The sequence below is a fragment of the Dipodomys spectabilis genome, unplaced genomic scaffold (assembly GCF_019054845.1).
Source record: "Dipodomys spectabilis isolate Male_0828 unplaced genomic scaffold, ASM1905484v1 ptg000080l, whole genome shotgun sequence".
Taxonomy (NCBI): Eukaryota; Metazoa; Chordata; class Mammalia; order Rodentia; family Heteromyidae; genus Dipodomys; species Dipodomys spectabilis.
The window spans coordinates 1,967,547-1,988,160 of NW_024870757.1; the positions used below are offsets into that span (position 1 = coordinate 1,967,547).

Genomic DNA, 20,614 nt, shown 5'->3' on the forward strand with positions numbered 1-20,614 from the left:
GGCACCTGGTGTTTTTAAAGTAAGCCAGTTTTTTGTACGTGCCTTCAAGTAAGCACCAGGGTCAAGATGACCTTTATTGTTGAGCTTTACTGTCAGCTCCCAACAAATGTCCATCAAAGAAATGGGTCTATATTTCTCTTTCTTTGATGAGTCTCTGCCTGGTTTTGTGATGAGGGATATGATGCTGTCTGGGGCCTCTTGGTTCTTCACAGGCCTTGCCCCAGACCTCTCGGCCCTCCATGGGCCTCTCTTCCTGGGCCTCTCTACTGGCCTGCGTTTGGTCTGCTGTTCTCCTCCTCAGGCTGTCCCAGGCCTCCTCAGGTTTGGGGCCCAGAGTGGTGACTTTCTCTCGCATGTCCCTTGGGGGTCTTCCTTCTCTCTCTATCCCTGCCACGGAACTCCCTGACCCCTTATATCCAGTGGCCCGCCTCCTAGGGTGCACTTTGATTGCCTGGTCCTAGTGGTCTGGAAGCTGGACAATGATGTCAGAATGGGTGTGACTTCTACTCCACGAGTTCTCACAGCTCATTGAAGAAGTCAGCCTCACAGACTTTTTTGCCTGAGCTGGCTTCAAACTGCAGCTTCAGATCTCAACCTCCTGAGCTGCTGAGATCACATGCCTGAGAAAAGACACCCCAGTTTTATTTTTAACGTAATGTTTTACCTAAGAGAGAAATTGCTTGTTGGATACAAAAGAAAAAATTCCATTAAAATTCACCAAATAGATGTTCCCTGTTCCTCTACTCACTTCTAATGAGACCGTCTTCAAAAGTTTCCCCATACTCCCTGGACTTCCCTTGCCATAGGTCTTCCCTTGCCACATCTGTGGAAAATGGTCATGGAAATTCAGTGGTGCTCATCAGTATGCACAATTCTCCAGTGTTTGTCATAGGGAACTTCTGTTCCCCTGGCACACAGTGTCACCACACTTTCAGGTGACATGATGAGCACAACCACAGAGAAGATGAGATCATGCAGTCCTGAGCCTTTATCTTGGGGCTCTGTGGCTAAGCAAACATCTGTGAGCACTGCCTCTGCTTCTCTGTCCTGACAGCCAATTCCTACTGGGTTAGCAGCTATTCTTCTCAGGCAAGTGACAGTAGTAAATGGAACTAATCAAGGAAATGCAGAAGTAACTTTTCTGTAAAATGTGTGTGCTGTGTAGGGTTGGAATGAGGCACATTTCTTGTATTTTGGGAGAAATGTTTGGTGAGAGTCACAGGCCTGTCTCCTGCCTCAGTTAGCAATCTTGGTGCAGCTCCACATCCCTTCGTATCCTGGAGACCACACAGCTTTGTGTGCTAAGGGGTACAGCATTCTCTGCTGAGATGATCTAACACAACTATGTACATACTTTTTACTTTTTGTCAGTCATGGGGCTTGAACTCAGGGCCTAGGCAGTATTCTTGAGCTTGCTTTTGGCCAATGATGATGCTCTATCACTTCAGCCACAGTGCCTCTTCTGACCGTTTCTCAGTAGTGTATTGGATATAAGAGTCTCTGGGATATTTTCTGGCCAAGCTGGCTTTTAGCTGCAATTCTCATGTCTCAGCCTCCAAGTGGCTAGGATTATAGGTATCTGCCACCAGCATCTGTCTTCCTTAGATTTCTTAATTATTTGGAATTGCTAGAGTAAATTCAGATTATACTTGTTTGTTGATACACTAACTAGGTGTTTCTTTTATACACTTTAGTTTGTGCACTGCTTGTGTTTCCTTCTCAGTCTACCATATGTCTCTGCTGCTATTCGATGCTGGTGTGAATGAATTAAGACATTGTGCTTTTCACAACCAAGAGTTGCTTTACAAAATTTTAACTGTTTTCATCTGCTTTATCATAAGAAATAATGTTGCTCAGGACTGTAACTCCAGATATTCAGGAGGATGAATTCTGAGGATCCAAGTTCAAAGCCAGCCCAGCAGAAAATCCATGAGGATATTATCCCCAATTCATCACCAAAAAGCCAGAATTGCCTGTGGCTCAAAGTGGAAGAGTATTAGCCTTGAGCAAAACAAGTTTAAGAACAGCAGTGAGGCCCTACTACTGACAAAAATGGGAAAAGTAAAAAGAAATAATATTCCTTATAAACAAAATGTTGGTTGATGTCTCACCATTCTGTCAAGTATCGGTGTATATCACTAATCATGCTATTAATTAAAATAATATTTCCTGGAATTCTTTTACCCTGTTACTTATAGGGCTTCGGCCTGAGCCACAGAGTCTGATGGGGACATTTCTGCCTGGACTGGCTTTAAGCTGTGATCCATATGCATCTGGCATTGCTAACGTGTTCATATTTGTTTACTTTTCATGCTATTTTTTGTGTCACAATAAAATCCTTAATTTCAACAAAGGATGAGGCAAGAATGCTTGATAAGAAATGTACACATTGTCTTGCCCATGTAATTGTAACCCTTCTGTATGGTATTTTCACAATTAAATAAATAAATACATACATACATAAATAAAATCAGGCCGGGTGCTGGTGGCTCACACCTGTACTCCTAGCTACACAGGAGGCTGAGATCTGAGAATCACAGTTCAAATCCAGCATGGGCAGAAAACTCTGTGAGACTCTTATCTCCAATAAACCACCAGAAAAAACAGAAGTGGTGCTGTAGCTCAAGTGGTAGAGCGCTGGACTTGAGCTGAAGAGATGAAGGACAGCACTCAGGCCCAGAGTTGAAGCCCCATGACCGACAATAAATAAACCAACCAACCAACCAACCAACCAACAAATAAATAAATAAATCCATGATTTCCTAGATATGAAAAAGATGACCGAAGCCAACATGCACTTGGGGGTTGCCTTCCTCACTCAGACTACAGCAGGGGTGTTGGGAAACTCCGGTCTCCTTTGTTTTTACAACTACACCCTCCTCACTGGACAGAATGTGAGGCCCACAGACTTCATCCTCAGCCATCTGGTCTTTGCCAACAACTTGGTTATTTTATCCAAAGGGATACCTCAGACAGTAGCAGGTTTGGGATGGAAGTACTTCCTGGATGATTCCGCATGCAAAGTTCTTTTGTATTTCCACAGAGTAGCCAGAGGGGTTTCTCTTAATACCACCTGCCTTCTGAGTGGCTTCCAGGTCTCAAAGCTTTGCACTAAAAATGCTTGGTGGAAGATCACTACTAGATTCCCCAAGTGCTTTGAATTCTGTGGTTCCCTTTTCTGGGTCCTGCAGCTGCTGGTCAATGTTTATGTGCCTTTGAGAGTGATTGGCCCACAACACAAACAAAATGTTACTCTGCAGATGCGTTATAGATACTGCTCCACAGAAGTAGCCACAACAAAACCATTTGTACAATTGTCACAGATGATTTTACTTACTTCCATTGATGTTATGTGCTTAGTTTTCATGATGTGGGCCAGTGCCTCCATGGTCCTTGTCCTGCACAGACACAAGCAGAGGGTCCGTCACATTCACAGCGGCATTCCTTCCCGAAGACAAGATCACGAGGCCAGGGCCATATGGACCATCCTTACCCTGGTGAGCATGTTCGTCTCCTTCTACTGCCTCTCTGCTATTTTCACTCTTTATGTTGGTTTAAATGCAAAACCAGACCTGTGGCTGGTGGACACATCTGCGTTCCTCGGTGTATGTTTCTCATTTCTGAGCCCATTTGTGCTCATCAGCAGTGACACTCGTATCACTCAGGTGTTTCATTCCTACACTGAATAAAAGATTTTCATGATTCACTTAAACGAAGTGATTACATTCCATTTCCCGTTGGTTCATAGTTTTGTTTTTGCAGCAGTGGCATTTACACACTGTATTCTGCACTGTTAGAATATAGACTCTAGTACTAGACACCTGCTCTAGTCCTTTTCATTCTGGTTATTTATTTATTTTGATTGGTCCCTGGGCCTGAACTCTGGGATTGGGTGCTGTCCCACAGCTCGCCAGCTCAAGACTATTGTTCTACCACTTGAGCCACAGCATCACTTCCAGCTTTTTCTAGTAATGTGGTGCCTAATAATCCAACCCAGGACCTCGTGTATGCCAGGCAATCACTTTACCACTCACCCACCTTCCCAGCTCACTCTGGTTACTTTTTTGAGCAAAACCTTTGATTTTTAGCCAGGTCAGTCTGAAATTTAATACTCATTTTTTGTTTCCTGATGTACCTGGAATGAGAGATGTGAATGTAGATGCTGAGGTTTTGTTGTTTAGATAGCATATTAGGGAATCGTTTTTACCAAGGCTGACCTATCACTGTAAACATCCCAATCTCACCCTCACACATGGCTGGGATGTCTAGTGTACACCACCACACTCAGCTAGTATTGGAGGGGAGATCTTGTGAACTGTTTTCCTGGGCTGGCTTTGGATCTGAATCCTCCTGAGTCAATCTTGCATGTGTGAGCCACTGTATCCACCTTGGATCAATCTTTGAGTTAAACAATAATAATAAAAATAATAATTATAATGATCATTTTTACTATTATTATTATTGTGGGGCTTGAACTCAGGGCTTGGACAGTGTCACAGAGCTCTTTTGCTCAAGTCTAACACTCTACCATTTTGATCCACAATGCCACTTCAAGCCTTTCCTGAGTAGTTTATGGGAGAGAGGAGTGTCATGGACTTTCCTGCCAGGCTGGCTTTGAATTGCAATCCTCAGATCTCAGCCTCCTGAGTAGCTGGGATTACAGGCATAAGCCCCCAGCACCTGGCATATATTTTATCTTTAAAATTATTAAATGAGTATATAACAGAAGGTATTCTGTAAGAATCTGTGTTAAACTGACTGAAAGAAGACTTTGGGAGTACATCAACGGTGAAGTTCCTGCCTACCTAAGACCCCAAATTTGTTACCTGAAACTCAAATAAAACAAAGTAAGTCCCGTTGCAACAATGAGAAGTACAAGATGTCATGTCGAAAACGAACTTTACAACTTTGGTGGGGGAGGGGGAATTCGGTGAGGGGGCGGGGGAAGGATGGAATGGGAAGGGGAAACAAAGGAGGAGGCTACAAGGCTTGATAAGAAATGTACTCATTATTTTGCCCATGTAATTGTAATCCGTCTGTACAGTATTTTCACAATAAAAAAATAACTCAAAAAAACACAAAGTAATAGAAAATTTCAATGTAGTTAATATGGCCTACTGATCTTTTATTGTTAGTTCACTAAACAAATATTGTATAAGGTACAATTGCTAAGTTACAGTTACTGAGATAACAAAAGATGAACGTTTTCACCCTATTATGCAGGAATTACACTTCATTTTTCGACATTACCTCATGAATTAGGCTGAGTAAATGTGATGAGTAGAAGAATTAAACTTGGAAATAAAGTTCAATATTTAGCACAAAACAAAGTGTTATTACTTGTTGTTTTTTCACATTGGTACCTGAAAACATATTACCTTCAAACACATTTAGATCCAGAATCTTCAGGGAAAGAAGAGTCGCCTATATAGGTCTCTCTTGTGGATCACAATTATGTCAGAGATCTGAAAATATCTGCCATGTTTGACCTGCAGCAGGAGACATGGTGTAAGGTCAAGCACTAAACCTGTGTCACTGCTAGACCAGCCCAGAATTCCATCTTTGTACTGAAAGTATGACAGACTCACTGTAAGGCCTAACCTCACACACAATATCAATAGTCATCCTAAAGATGACTTGGTCAATGCTCAAGTAAAATGTATATTGCATTTGACAGTTTCCCAAATTTTACTTTTATTAAAATACTATCATCTGTTAATAAAATATATTTCTTTGTGGTGATTCAAATATGGGTAAACAATTGTGTGTGATAGTGTGTGAGTGAGTATATGATGTACTGTCTGTGTTGGGAGGCTTTATATTACACATGCAACCTCTTCTTTAGTTATTCAGATTTCCTGCTATTTCTTGGTTTAATTTTTCTTTCTTTATTCCTTTTTTTTCTGGTCTTGGGGTTTGAACTTAGGTCCTGGCTGCTGTCCCTGAGTTCTGCTTGATCAAGGCTAGTGTTCTACCACTTGAACCATAGCACCACTTGTGGTCTTTTCTGAGTACTTTGTTGGAGATAAGAATCTTATGTATTTCTTCTCCTGGCTGCCTTCCAACAGTGATCCTCAGATCTCAGCCAACTTAGTAGCTAGGATTATAGCCGTTAGCCAAGAGTGTCTTCTTCCTTGAGTCAATTTTGACAGGAGTAGTGTTCCTAGATACTGTAACATTCCTAACTATATGTAATGATTAGAATCCATTTTGTGTGTGTGGGCACGAGTGCATATGCACAGGTGCACACATGCACAGTCCTACAGTCATGTGCATCTGCCTGTCTGTATTTCTCTTTCTCTTTCTTTTCCTTCAGGTACCAGTACTTGAATTCAGAGCCTATGGTTGTTTAAATTGCTTGCTCTGTTGGTCTTCTACCACTTTAGCCATGATTCCAGCCCAGAATTTTTTTTTAATTTAATTTAATTTTTTTTTGTGAACATACTGTACAGAGGGGTTACAATTACATGGGCAGGATAATGCGTACGTTTCTTATCAAGCATTGCAGCCTCCTCCTTTGTTTACCCTTCACATCCCTTCCCAGCCTCCCCCCCAATCCTCCCCCCCATCTTCTTGCCCCCTCTCCCCCCCCACCAATGTTGTAAAGCTCATTTTCGACATGACAACTTGTACTTCTCATTGTTCCAACAGGTCCACCTGTATCCTTAAACGACTTGTTTTCCCCATCTCTTCCACAAGTTATACTGACATCAAATATAGTGAAAACAGGTGTTATACTGTGGGGGAGGGACATACAAAACAACAAAGAGATAATCTTATAAATGCCTTAGAAACAAATGCATGAAAGAAAAAAACATTAAAATACATATCTAAGGGTTTTTATTCAGCTTCTGTGTTGTGCCATTCCAGAGATTTGAACTCATGGCCTGGGTGCTGTCCCTGAGCTTTTGTGCTCAATGCTAGCTCTTTCCCATTTTAATTTCAGCTTCACCAACAGCTTTTATGTGGTTATTTTGAAATAAGACTCTCACAGTTTTATCTGTCTGGTCTGACTTTAAACACTGATCCTAAGACTTCAGTGTCCTGAGCATCTAAGATGACAGACATGAGCCACCTGTGCCCAGCTTGTAGGTTGTTTTGGAGATGGAGACGTGGACTTTTGTGCTTGTTCTGATTGTAGCCTGTGATCCTCCTAATCAGCCTCTTGTGGAGCTAGGACCGTAGGCCTGAGCCACCTTTCCTGGTTCTGTTTTGCATTTTCACAGGTCAGGAAGCATGTGTGCACTTCCATTTCTGGTTCAGTAATTGGAATCTTCTGGCTTTTCCTTTGCCAATCTAAGTAAAAGTTTTGTGCAATTTTTTGGTCTTTTCAAGCACCCAACATTTGGTTTCACTAACATTTCATTCTTTTATATTTTATGTCATTGGTGGGGCTAGACCTCTGGTCCTGGGCGTTGCCCTGAACTCTTCAACTCAAGGTGAGCACTCTACCACCTGAGCCAAAATGCTATTTCCAGTTTTCTGTTGGTTTCTTGGAGATAAGAGTCTCACAGACTTCCTGCCTGGGCTGGCTTTGAACTGCAATCCTCAGACAGCCTCTTGAGTAGCTAGGATTACAGACATGAGAGACTGCTGCCCAGCTCAGTCTTTTCTGTTGTTCTTTCTATAGATTACATTCACAGTTGTGCTCTTCTTTCCTTTCATATTGTGTTTACCTTGCTATTATTTTCTTAATCTGTAAGTAATTGTGACAGGTAGAGACTTTTGTGTCTTTCCCTTTTGTAAGGTTAGGAACAAAGTTTCCCTCTCCACACACACATGGTTTCTATTTTCATATATAGATGCACCTTATATTTAGGCGATATGGTCATGCTGTGCTCACAGGAAGAGTGGCATTCAGGTTTTCTATATTCTCTATCACTAAAGGTCAAAATGGCTGGAATAAGGGAGCAAGTGGAAAGTTTATGAAGATCAGGTGGAAACATTAAGTCTGTTGTAGAACATGTCTCAGATCTTTGATAATTTAAGCACCATTAACCATCAAATGGTACATTGGAACCATATTGTCTTTTTTTCCCACAAGTCTGTCCTGAAACTTGAAATCAGCCCCTGGGGCACTGGTCCTGAGTCTCTTTGTGCTCATGGATAGTGTTCAGCCACTTGAGCCACAGTGTACTTACAGGTTTGTCTGAGTAGCTTTTGTTTCACTTTTGTCCGTCCTGGGGCTTGAACTCTGGAACCGGGCTCTTCATCTCAATGCTAGGACTCTACCACTTGAGCAAAGATCAAATTCCGGTTTTCTAGTGGTTTATTGGAGATAATAGTTCCATGGACTTTCTTGCCCGGGTTGGATTTGAACTGTGATCCTCAGATCTTAGCCTCCTGAGTAGCTAGGATTACAGGCCTAGGCAACCACACCCAGCTTGACTGAGTAGGTTTTTAGAGATAAGAGTCTCGGGCTATTTTTCTGAGAAGGCTTCAAACTTCAGTCCTCAGATCTCAGCTTCCTGAATAGCTAGGATTATGAGTTTAATACCCCAGAGCCCACCACTTTTACTTTTCAGTTTTTAACATAGTGGCTTTCTTTATTTTTTATTGTGAAAATACCATGCAGAGGGGTTACAATTACATGGGCAAGGTAATGAGTACATTTCTTATCAAGCATTGTTCCCTCCTCCTTTGTTTCCCCTTCCCTAAATAAAGAAAGCACATCTCGGAGACAAAAAGAAAAAAATCAGGGCTGGGAAGGTGACTCAGTGGTAGAGCGCTTGCCTTGCATGCCAGAGGCTCTTGGTTCGATTCCTCAGCACCACATAAGCAAAAAGAAAAAAGCTGGAAGTGGCGCTGTGGCTCAAGTGGTAGAGCGCTAGCCTTGAGCTGAAGAGCTGAGGGACACCGCCCAGGCCCAGAGTTCAGGCCCCATGACCGGACCAAAAAAAAAAAAAAAATCACCCTAAAATTCACCAAAGCCATGTGCTCAGTTTCACTCTTTTATACAGTAGACTTCCTGTTCCTCTACTCACTTCTAGTGAGATAGTCTTCAAAAGTGTCCCCATATTCCCTGGACTTCCCTTGCCATGGATCACATCTGTTGGAAATGGTCATAGAAGTTCAGTGGTGCTCATCAGTATCCACAATTCTCCAATGTTTGTCACACAGAAGCTCTGTTTTGCACACACACATTGTCACCACACTTCCAGGGGAAATAATAAGCACACCCACAGAGGAGATGAGATGATGGAGTCCTGAGCCTTTTCTTGGGGCTCTGTGGCTGAACACACATGCTGTGACCACTGCCTCTGCTCCTCTGTCCTGACAGCTAATTCCTACTGGGTAAGCAGCTATGCTTCTCAGGCAAGTGACAGTAGTTAATGGGACTCATCAAAGAAATGCAGAAGTTACTTCTCTGTAAAATGAGTATGCTGTGTGGGGTTAAAATGAGGAACACGTTTTGAACTTTAGGAAAAGTATTTATTGAGAGTCACAGGTCTCTCTCTTGCCTTGGTTAACAGTCTTGGTGCAACTCTACATCCCTTCGTATCCTGGAGACCACACAGTTTTGTGTGCTCAGGGCTACAGTATTCTCTGATGAAATGATCTAATACAGCCCTGTACTTTTTGTCATGAGTAATGTCTCAGTGTGATTTCTCCCTACATTCAAAGCAATGGTATATCATTTGATGATAGACATTGTAAGAGATTGTGCAAAAGAAGAAATTGTGGCCTGAAAAATTATGATATGAATGTATGAAGCTAGTTGACTTTAATTAAAAATAATTTGGCTTGTCATTCACATTCCAGCCAATTTCATCAAAATGTTCTCTTTTCCTCTGTCTTGTCTCTTACTGCCCTTCAACTTACTTAGGAATATTTTTTGTCAGCTGTGAGACTTTACCTCAGTGCCTGGTGCTGTCCCTAAGCTTTTCACTTAGGGATATTGTTCCACCATTTGCTAGAGAGCATCACTTCAAGTTTTACCTGGTGGTCATTTGGAGATAAGAGTCTTTACTTTCCTCCCTGGGCTGGCTCAGCACCTCAGTCCTGACATCTTGGCCTCCAGAGTCATTAAGGTAACAGCCATGGGCCTCCAATGTACAGATTAGGTTGTTCTTTGTCAGATGAATCTATTTCATGTGTAGAAAGCAACTAATGAGCAGAAAGCAATTAATCCCATCCTTTCTACATCTTTGAGAAGTGATTATGATCAGAGAGATGGAGAGTGCTCTTCTCCCTGAGTCACTGAAGATCCCCGAACATTCAGAAACCACAGCCATGTGGGATGTGCAGAGTAAGGGCTTGAAAACAGGGCCTCAGTGTCTTGCTTAGTTTTTCACTCAAGGCTGCACTTCCATCATTTGAGACACACTCCTACTTCTGCCTTTTGGGGGGTTAATTGTTGATAAAATGTCTTGTGGATTTGTGTGCTCAGGCTGGCTTCAAACTGTAATCCTCAGCTCTCAGACTCCTGGCTTCTTTGGATTTCTTTTTTGAAATTGCTAGAGTAAATTCAAACTATACTTCTTTGCTAATAAATTAACAAATTGAAGATTGTGCAGTTTCTGTGTATCTTTCATATACAGTATGCCTTTGTTGTTGTTTGTGATGTGGATACATTAAGACATAGTGATTATCTTTCCATCATTCTTATAATTAAGTGTTGTTTTCCCAAGTTTTCACTGTTTTTATCTTGTTGTGGGGAGGACCACCAGGAAAGACCTTTCAGACATAGAGTACAATCAATAGAAAGTCTTTCTAAGCCACCCAGCGACCACACTAGGACTATGTGATTCCCCAGTGCAGTCTCAAGCCTGGTCTTGGGCCCCTTTTAAAGCAGAAAACCCATCTAGGAGCTGGTGGCTCACCTCTGTAAGCCTAGCTGCTCAGGAGGTTGAGGTCTAAGGATCGCAGTTCAAAGCCAGCTCAGGCAGGAAAGTCCATGAGACATCTCCTCTGAATCATTACAAAAGTAGAAGTGGCTCAAGTGGTACAGATGAGGTACAGCGCCCAGGCCCAGAGTTCAAGCCTCATGACGAACAAAAAAAATGCTGAAAACCCACCTCCTTCCACAGTCAGGGGTGAAGAGTCCCTTACGGTTCTTTCCCACAGGTACAAGCCAAGTTGGACGTTACACACACTAGTCAGTGCTGTAAGCAAGCTTCAAGCAAGGACAACAGGACCGGTTTCTATGACTATCTCTACGATCGTTACCTAGAGACTGTACAGGAAACAGTGAACAAGGGATAACTATATCTTTAATGTCAAACCATAAGGAACTAGGTAGAGCTGCTGTCCTTTCCTTAAGATGGAGTCACAAAGCAAACTGGAGTTACAGAAGCTCAGAGTAAAGTCTAAGATAGTGGGTTTGACAAGCTCTCCTACAATCTAAGATAAACTGCTTTTCCCCCCCAAGTCCTCGGGCTTGAACTTAGGGCCTGGGCATGGTTCTGGAGCCTTTTTATGCTCAAGGCTAGCACTCAACAACTTTTAACTTTTTCTGTTTATGGGGTACTGGGGAATTGAACACAGGCCTTCATGTATGCAAGGCAAGCACTCTAACCCAAAGACACATTCACAGCCCAAGATAATCTCCTTTGTTATAAGAAAAAATGTTCCTTGTGGGAATCACATCTCTAATCCTGGCTACTCAGGCAGCTGAGATCTGAAGATCCTGCTTGGAATCCAGCCTGGGCAGGAAAGTCCCTGAGACTTTTCTCTCCAACTCACCATCAGAAAACCAGGAGCTGTGGCCCAAAGTGGAAGAGCACTAGGCTTGAGCAAATAAGAGCTCAGCAACAGCACCCAGGCACCAAAACTGACAAAAAAGAAATAATGTTCCTTAAAGGCAAGATCTTGGTTGATGTCACACCATTATATCAAGTATTTGTTTGTATCACTAACATGATCTTAAATAACATTTCATGGAATTCTTTTGTTGTTATTGTTGTTGGTCCTGGGGCTTGAACTCAGGGCCTGGCCACTATGCGTGAGTCTTTTTGCTCAAAGCTAGTGCGCTACCACTGCAATATGGCTCAACTTCTGGCTTTTTTGGTAGCTTAATGTGTAGTACGGGAACTCAGTCATGAAAAACAGAGAAGCCACATTTTGAGAGATTGAATAGGGGTCTTATTGGAGAGCTGATTAATGCATGTGGACTTCTGTCACAAAGACCTGCAGCCCCTCAACTACACTTAACAACTTCAGAAAAGAGGCATACAGTAGGAAACAGAGCTGAAAAACAACATCAACAGACCAGAACAGCTCCTATGGAGAGCTGAATTAGGATGCCATGGTGGCTGGAGGGGAGTTGAGGAGGGAGGCATGGCATAATAGAGCATGAGCTAGGCCTAGAGAGGGTCAGGGTCATGGGGCAGTGTCATGAGGAGCTCAAAGGTCAACTTCAAGGCACAGGACTGACAGGTCAAATATCTATTGCCCAAGTGCCTGCCACTGCTTCGAGGAATTGAGGCCCTTATCACATGTGTGTGGGAATTCACCTTCCTCTATCACAAAGGCAAGATGGTGCCAGTGGCCACTTTAGCAATAGGTTGACCCAGTATCTTAATTTCATGGGGATGAGACTCTCACAGACCTCCTGAGTGGGCTGGCGTTGAACTGTGATCCTCAGATCTCAGCTTCCTGCATTGTTAGGATTACTGGTACCTGCTAGGATAGTTGTTTTTTTTTTATTGCCAAGGTCTTGAACTAAGGTTTGGGGGAAATGTGAAGCCTACTGCTCTACCACTTTCAGCCAAAGCACTGGTTCTGATTTTGAGTGGTTAGTTGAGGGTAAGAGTGTCATAGGAATTTCCTGCCTGGGCTGGCTTTTTCGAACCACAATTCTCAGATCCAGAATCACACTTAGATTTCATCCTCCTGAGTAGCTAAGATTAAAGGTGTGAGTCACCAGTGTCCAGCTAGCTAGCATAGTCATAGTTCTTTGCTTCTTTTCATTCTACTTTTTGTCTCACAATAAAATAAATTCTTTCCTAGACTCAAGCCAACATGGGGGTTGTCTTCCTCACCCAGACTGCACGCTGGGATTCTGAGGAACTCCTCTGTTTTTTGCTTTTATACCTACACCCTCCTCACTGGACGGACAGAAGATGAGCCCCGCAGACCCCATCTGCCACCATTTGGTCTTGGCCAACATCTTGGTTGCTTTATCCAGGGGAATCTCTCAGACAATGGCAGGATTTGGATGGAAGTACTTTCAGGGTGGTGCTGGATGTAAAGTTGTTGTGTATTTCCTCAGAGTAGCCAGAGGGGTTTCTCTAAATATCACCTTCCTTCTGAGTGGCTTCCAGGTCTCAAAGCTTTGCGCTAGAAATGCTTGGTGGAAGATCACTGCTAGATTCCCCAAGTGCTTTGGTATCTCTTGTTACCTTTTCAGGATCTGCAGCTCCTGGTAAGTGTGTATTTCCCTCTGAAAGTGACTGGCCTAAGACATAAACAAAATGTCACTGTACATCCATTATAGATACTGCACCACAGGCCCACCACAACTCTTTACAACTTCATTACAGGTAGCCTTATTCTCTTCCATTGATGTTATATGATTGGTTTTCATGATGTGAACCAGTGGCTCCATGTTCCCTGTTCTGCACAGACACATGTAGACAGTCCGGCACATTCACAGCCGCATTCCTTCCGGAAGACCTGACCACAAGGCCAGGGCCAGGTGCATCATCCTGACCCTGGTGAGCATGTTCATCTCCTTCTACTGCTTCTCTGCCATTTTCACTGTTTGGTTTATTTCATATAGGAAGCCAGTCCCGTGGCTCATCGACACGGCTGTCTTCCTGGATATGTGTTTCTCAGTTCTGAGCCCCTTTGAGCTCATCAGCAGAGACAGCAGTGTCACTTGGGTGTTATATTTCTGCACTAAAAATGATTTTCCTAATTTGGTGAAACCATACCTTACATCGGGTCTTACAATTGGATCATAATTTATTTTGGCATCACTGGGGTTCATACTCTGTGCCCTGCACTGCTAGGGTAGGGGATTGATTGCTGGAGACATGGTCTAGTTCTTTCTCAGTCTAGTTATTTTTTAGATATAGGCTTGCTTTGTACCCTATTATGTGTTTCCTGAAGTACCTGGGATCACAAAGTGAACCAAGATATTGAGGCTTCTTTGTTGAGATGGAATCTTATCAATATTTCACCCAAGTTTACCTATAACTGCAACCATCACAATCTCAGCCTCCCACATGGGTGGAATGACAAGTGTACACCACCACACCCAGCTAGCAATTGAGATGTAATCTTATGAAGTGTTTATCTGGGCTGGCCTTGAAACTGAATCATCCTGATCCAACCTTACAGATATGATCCACTGCATACATGTTGGATCAGTTTTTCATTAAATTATTACTATTATTATTACTTTTATTATTATTACTATTACTATTATTATCATTATTATTATTATGCCATTGATGGGGCTTGAACTTAGGACCTGGGTGCTATCCCTGGGCTCTTTTGCTCAAGACTAATATTCTACCATATTGAGCCACAGCTCTACTTCTGTTTTTCTGTTGGTTTATTGGAGATAAGAGTCTCTAAAGCATTCTTGCCTGGATTTACTTTGAAGCCCAATCCTCAGATCTCAACCTCCTGAGTAGCTAGGAAAATAGGTGTGTGCCACCAGTACCTGGCAGAAATTTTTGTTTTTAATCATTATTTAATGATTATATAATAAAAGGTATTTTGTAAGAATCTGTGTGAAACTGATAAAGAACAGCCAGGGGAGTATTTCAGTGGTGAAGCACTTGGCTGCATGAGACCCTGAGTTTGTTTTTAGGACCACAATAAAATAAAGATAAATGAAAATTTCAATGCAGTTAAAGATTCCTAATGATATTTTGCTATCAGTTCAGTAAGCAAATGAAGAATAAGGAAAGGCACAATTGCTGTCTTCTTAGGAGTAATAGAGGTATCAAGATGAATCTTTCCTGCCTACTATAAAGGAATTATACTTAATTTTTTTTCATTACGTAATAAACTGTGTAGCACAATTGTAATGTTTGGAAATAATAAACTTGGAAATAAAGTTCAATATTTAGCAAAAAACATAGTGTTACTAGATGTTGCTTTTTCATTTGGATACCTGAAAACCTTAACTTCAAACATACTTAGATCCAACATCTTCAGGTAAGAGGAATAATCTAGAAAGGTCTCTCCTATGGATCACCGGCATTTCAGAAATCTGAAGACATCCACCATGTTTAACTTGGACCAGGAGACATGGTAGCAGGTTAAGCAGTAAACGTGTGTCAATGCTGGCTCCTAAATGTAATGCAGGACCAGCCCAGAATTCCATCTTTGTCCTAGAAGTAAGACAAACTCAATGTGAGGCCTAACCTATTGCACAATATCAGCAATCATACTAAAGCTGATTTAGTCGATGTTCAATGAAAATGTAATATGCATTTGACAAAAAATTCACAATTATTAACTATTATATTAGTAAAAACTGCTCCTAAAATATACATCCTTTAATTTTGGTGATGCAAATGTAGGTCAATAAACTCTGTGTGTGTGTGTGTGTGTGTGTGTGTGTGTGTGTGTGTATCTGTGTGTTTTTCTGTGTTGGGTGGCTTTGTACTAGAGATGCAATCTCTCTTTTTCTTGCTATATTCACAGTTACTACTATTTCTTGAGTCACTGTTTCTTTTCCTGGGGCTTGAACTCAGGGCCTGGATGCTGTCCCTGAGCTTCCATGGCTCAAGGCTCACCCTCTACCAATTGAGCCACATTGCCACCTCCGGCGTTTTCTGAATTGTTTCTTGGAGAGAAGAGTGTCACAGACATTCATGTCAGGGCTGACTTCAAACTGCGATTCTCGTATCTCAGCCTTATGAGTAGCTAGGAGTACAGACATCAGCACCCATCCTTCTTCAGTCTGTTATGACAAGAGTAGCGTTCCTGGAAAATTGAATGCTTTTCATCTAGTCTATGTCATTTGTAATTGTTAGAATCCATTTTCTCTCGGTGTCTTCTCTCATTGTCCAGGACTTGAGTTCAAGCCCTATGCTTGATAAACTTGTTCACTCAACTTGTACTCTACCACTTAATCCATGCCTCCAGACCAGGTTTTTGTTGTTTTTGTTTATGTGTCAATCCTGGGTTTGCACTTGGGGCTTGGGTGTTGTGCCTGAGCTTTTCTGCTCAAGGCTAGCTCTCTACCATCTAAGCATCAGCTTTACTTTCAGCTTTGTTGGTAGTTAATTGGAGATGAGATGAGAGTCTCACAGGCTTTTCTGCCTGGGCTGGCTTCAAACACTGACCCTCAAAACTCAGCCTCCTGTGCTGCTAACATTACAGACATGAGCCACCGGTGCCAAGCTTGTAGGCTATTTTGGAGATGGAGCCTTGTGGACTTTGTGCTTGTTCTGGTTTTAAACTGTGAGCTCCTAATCTCAGCCCCCGGAGGAGCTAGGATCATAGGCCTGAGCCACGTTTCCTGGCTCTCGTTCTCATTTTCACAGGTGAGTCTTCTGGTTTAAGCGTTACCAATCTAAGCAAAATTTTTGTCCATTTCCTTGGCTTTTTTCAAATATCCAACATTTGGTTTCACAGATTTTTATTTCAATTGGTCTGTCTTCATCTTGCATTCATAGATATACTCTTCTTGTTTCCATATTGTGTTTACTTTGCTGTTATTTTATTGCTCTGTAAGGAGTGATGACAGGTGAAGACTTTTTGTTCTTTCCTTTTGTAATGACAGGATATAAGTTATACACTTCCTTCTCAGCACCATCCTGGTTTCTAGCTAAATTGATGGGTGCCCCTTAGTTTTAGGCGTTATGTTCATGCTGGATTCAGAGGAGGACATGTCTATATTCTCTGTATCTCAGAATGTCAAAATGGCTGGAATAAGTGAGCATATGAAGAGCCTATGAAGGTACCTATGAAGACACTGGGTAAACATGAAAAACACAACTGTAAAACTTTGAGTCTTCATTATTTGAATATTGATAAGGACATAGCACTTTAATTTGAGATATAGCTTTTTTAAATACTTTTTTATTGTAAAAATTCTGTATAGAGGGGTTACAGTTACATGAGGAAGGTAATGGATATATTTTTACACATATTAAGGCTGGAAATCAGGGCTTGGGCACTGCCTGAGGGTGTTTTTTTTTTCAAGGTAGTGCTCTACCACTTGAGATACAGCACAACTTCCAGGTTTTTCTGAGTGGTTTATTGGAGCTAAAAGTTTCATCTGTTTTTCTGCCTATGCTGCCTTTGAACTGTAATCCTCAGATCTCAGACTCCTGAGTAACTAGGATTAAAGGCATCAGCCACAGATGCGTGGATTTTCTAAAAATCATGGTGCTCATTTTCACAATAAAAAATTAAAAACAAATCATGGTGCTTCGCTATGGAAAAGTCTTGTATCTTGTAGACAAACAGGGAAAAATCCTGTGATTCATAGTGTCACACGCTTGCATAATAGATTTCCTTTTTCTATACTCACTTTTAATGAGACATTTCCAAAAGTTTCCCCATATTCCCTGTACTTCCCTAACCCCAAGGTCATATATGTTGGGAATGGTTGTGGAAGTTCACTGGTGCTCATCAGTATCTACAATTCTTCAGTGTTTGTCACAAGGAAACTATTTTCCCAATGCACACAGTGTCATCACACTTCTAGGTGACATGCTGAGCACATCCACAGAGGAAATGAGACCATTCAGTCCTGAGCCTTTTTCTTGGGGCTCTGTGCCTGAGCACACATGCTGTGAGCACTGCCTCTGCTCCTCTGTCCGGACAGCCAATTCCTACTGGGTAAGCAGCTATTCTTCTCAGGTAAATGACAGTAGTTAATGTAACTCATCAAGAAAATGCAGAAGTAACTTCTCTGTAAAATGTGTGTGTTGCTTGGGGTTAGAATGAGGCACATGCCTTGTTTTTTAGGATAAAAGGTTGGGTGAAAGTCACAGGCCTCTCTCCTGCCTCGGTTAGCAATCTTGATGCAGCTCCACATCCCTTTGTATCTTGGAGACAACACAGCTTTGTGGGCTTAAGGTTACAGCATTCTCTGCTGAAATGATCTAGCATGCCTCTGTATACGTTTTGTCATGAGTAATGTCTCAACGTGATTTACACTTTCATTTAAACTAATCACATATTATTTGAAGATATACATTGGAAGAGATTTGCCGAGGAATAATCGGTAACACGACAATTTATAATATGAATGTAAGAGGCCTGTTCACATTAATTTTAATGCCTTGGCTTGTCATTCCCATTCCAAGCAATTTCCTCAATTTGTTCCCTCTCCCTCTGTCTTCACTCTCATTGTTCTTGTACTCATATTATTTAAGGATACTCTTTTTATTTTGTTAATTTTTACTTTTTGCCTTTCAAATGCATTGGTTTGCTTTCAAGATGACACAGGATGCAAGAGTAAACAAAGAGCAGATTCTGGCAGGATCCTAGGCTGGGTTTACTTGAAATTTACAGCTGAGGTAGCAATGGCTGAAACAATGGCTGACAAACTAGAGATTGAGCAACTGTAGGATTTTTTTAAAGGTTGTTCTTAATGTTCAGAATCCTAGACAAAACTTCATTCTACCTATAGGTGACAGGAAATCCAGATGTTGAATGGGAATGGAATCAAGGGTCATCATCATCTCAGGGACAAGGAACAGCTTACTTTGGGCCAGATTTCTTAATTCCACCTGTGGCAAGGGGTCCCTTCCCCGCAGCCTTTGCTTTCAGTTCCTCGAGTTTCTTCTGCTCCTCTTTCTGTTTCTGCTTGAAGGCCTTGTCTTCCTCATCCATCTGTTTGGCCTGCTTCTTGGGCTCTTCAGGGGTTTCTTCTTGCCACTGTTGTGGCCGGACATGATGCCAGCCATGCCTTCACCCAGACCCTAGGATGTTCTTTTCAATTTTTATTAGTTTGTCAGTCATGGGGCTTGTACTCAGGGTCTGGGCTCTCTCCCTGAGCGATTTGCTCAAGCCTAGTGCTCGAACATTTGAGACAATGTGCCACTTCAATGTTCCTGGTAGTTATTAGAAAATAAGTATTTCCTGGACATTGCAGCCTGGACACCTAGTGCTCCAATATTGGTTTCAAACTTTGATCTACAGGTCTCAATCTTCTGAGTTACTAGGATTACAGGGATGAGTGCCTAGCTTAGGAGATTCTTTTCCAAATGAAAACTTTTAATCAGAAACACTATTTCATGGGCAAATGCATCTATGCACATGAGTAGGAGCCACTTAATATATGTTTTAATGCATCCTTGAGAATTGTTTAGGAGAAGAAAGATTGAGAGTCCTAGTTGTCCATGAGTCACTGAAGAGCCTGGAGCTTTCAAACACCACAGCGCTTTGAGATGTCCAGTTGAAACCTTTAAACTAATTGCCTCCATCTCTTGCTCAGTTTTTCACTTAAGGCTGCTGTTCTATCACTTGAGACACACTTCCATTTCTGGCTTTGGGTGGTTATTGTAGTTAAAAATTCCTGTAGATCCAGGCACTGGTGGCTCATGCCTGCTATGCTAGCTACTCAGAAGGCTGAGATCTGAGGATCATAGTTCAAAGCAAGCCAGAGAAGAAAAGGTTATGAAACTCTCATCTCCAATATATCAACAGCAAACCAGAACTGGCGCTGTGGCTCAAGTGGTAGAGTGTTTGCCTTGAGCTGAAGAGGTGAGGGATAGCTCCTGGGCCCAGAGTTCAAGCCCCACAACCAAATAAAAATAAAAATCTTGTTGATTTGTCTTCACAGCCTGGTTTCAAACTGTAATCCTCAGCTCTCACTCATCTTCCTGAGTGGCTAGCATTACTGGCATCAGCCAGCAGCACATGATTGTTTTGATTTCTTTTTTTTTTAATGCTAGAATAAATTCAGACTATATTTTTTCACTAATAAAGTAACAAGATGTATTATTTACAAATTGAAGTTTGTGCAATATTTGTGTTTTATTCTCAGTCTACTTTATGTATCTTTTTATTTAATTCTTATGTGGATACATTAAGACATGGTCTTTTTCTTTCCAAATTTCTTATACTTATGTATTGTTTGACAAAATTTTAACTATTTTTATCTGAAATAATGTCCATTATTATAAGAAATAATGTGCCCTGTCAGACTCACACCTGTAACCCTAGCTGTTCAGGAGACTGAGATCTGAGGATCCTGTTTCAAAGCCAGCCAGGCCAGGAAACTCCATGAGATTCTTATCTCCAATTCACCAGCAGAAAACCAGAAATGGAGCTGTGAGTCAAAGTGGGAGAGTGCTACTGTTTAACAAGAGAGCTCAGGAACAACAGCCAGGCTCCACTGCTGACAAAAAAGAAAAAGACAAAACACATAATGTTCTTTATAGGCACGATGTTGCCTGATGTCTCACCATTCTATCAAGTCTTGTGAATATCACTAATCATGCTCTTAATTCAAATAACATTTCGTGGAATTATTTTCTTGTTCTTGTTGGTTATGAGTTTTGAACCATCGCCTTGGTGCTGTCCCTGAGCTTGTTTGTGCTCAATGCTAGCTAACATTCTACTACTTGAATCCTGGCTCCACTTCTGGTTTTTGGGTAGTTTAAGGTGTTTTATGGGAACTCAGCTGCAAGAAACAAATAAGCCAAATTTTGAGAAGTCGAATTGGGAGTTTTTATTGTAGAGCCAGTGA

The 20,614-nt window shown here is 41.7% G+C and overlaps 1 protein-coding gene and 1 pseudogene across 1 annotated transcript; one reads left to right on the plus strand and one right to left on the minus strand.

Moving 5' to 3' along the window:
• Window positions 1-2,777: 2,777 nt before the first annotated feature.
• LOC122110594 (vomeronasal type-1 receptor 1-like) lies at window positions 2,778-3,689 on the plus strand. The gene has a single exon (XM_042683175.1). It carries the CDS (start codon window positions 2,778-2,780, stop codon window positions 3,687-3,689), a length of 912 nt encoding a protein of 303 aa, XP_042539109.1.
• A 14,782-nt stretch (window positions 3,690-18,471) lies between these two features.
• Window positions 18,472-18,815, minus strand: LOC122110653 (annotated as a pseudogene).
• Window positions 18,816-20,614: the final 1,799 nt, after the last annotated feature.

What these genes read in the sequence shown, in the direction of transcription:
- LOC122110594 (XM_042683175.1), top strand. Translation starts at nt 2,778, where the DNA reads ATGACCGAAGCCAACATGCACTTGGGGGTTGCCTTCCTCACTCAGACT.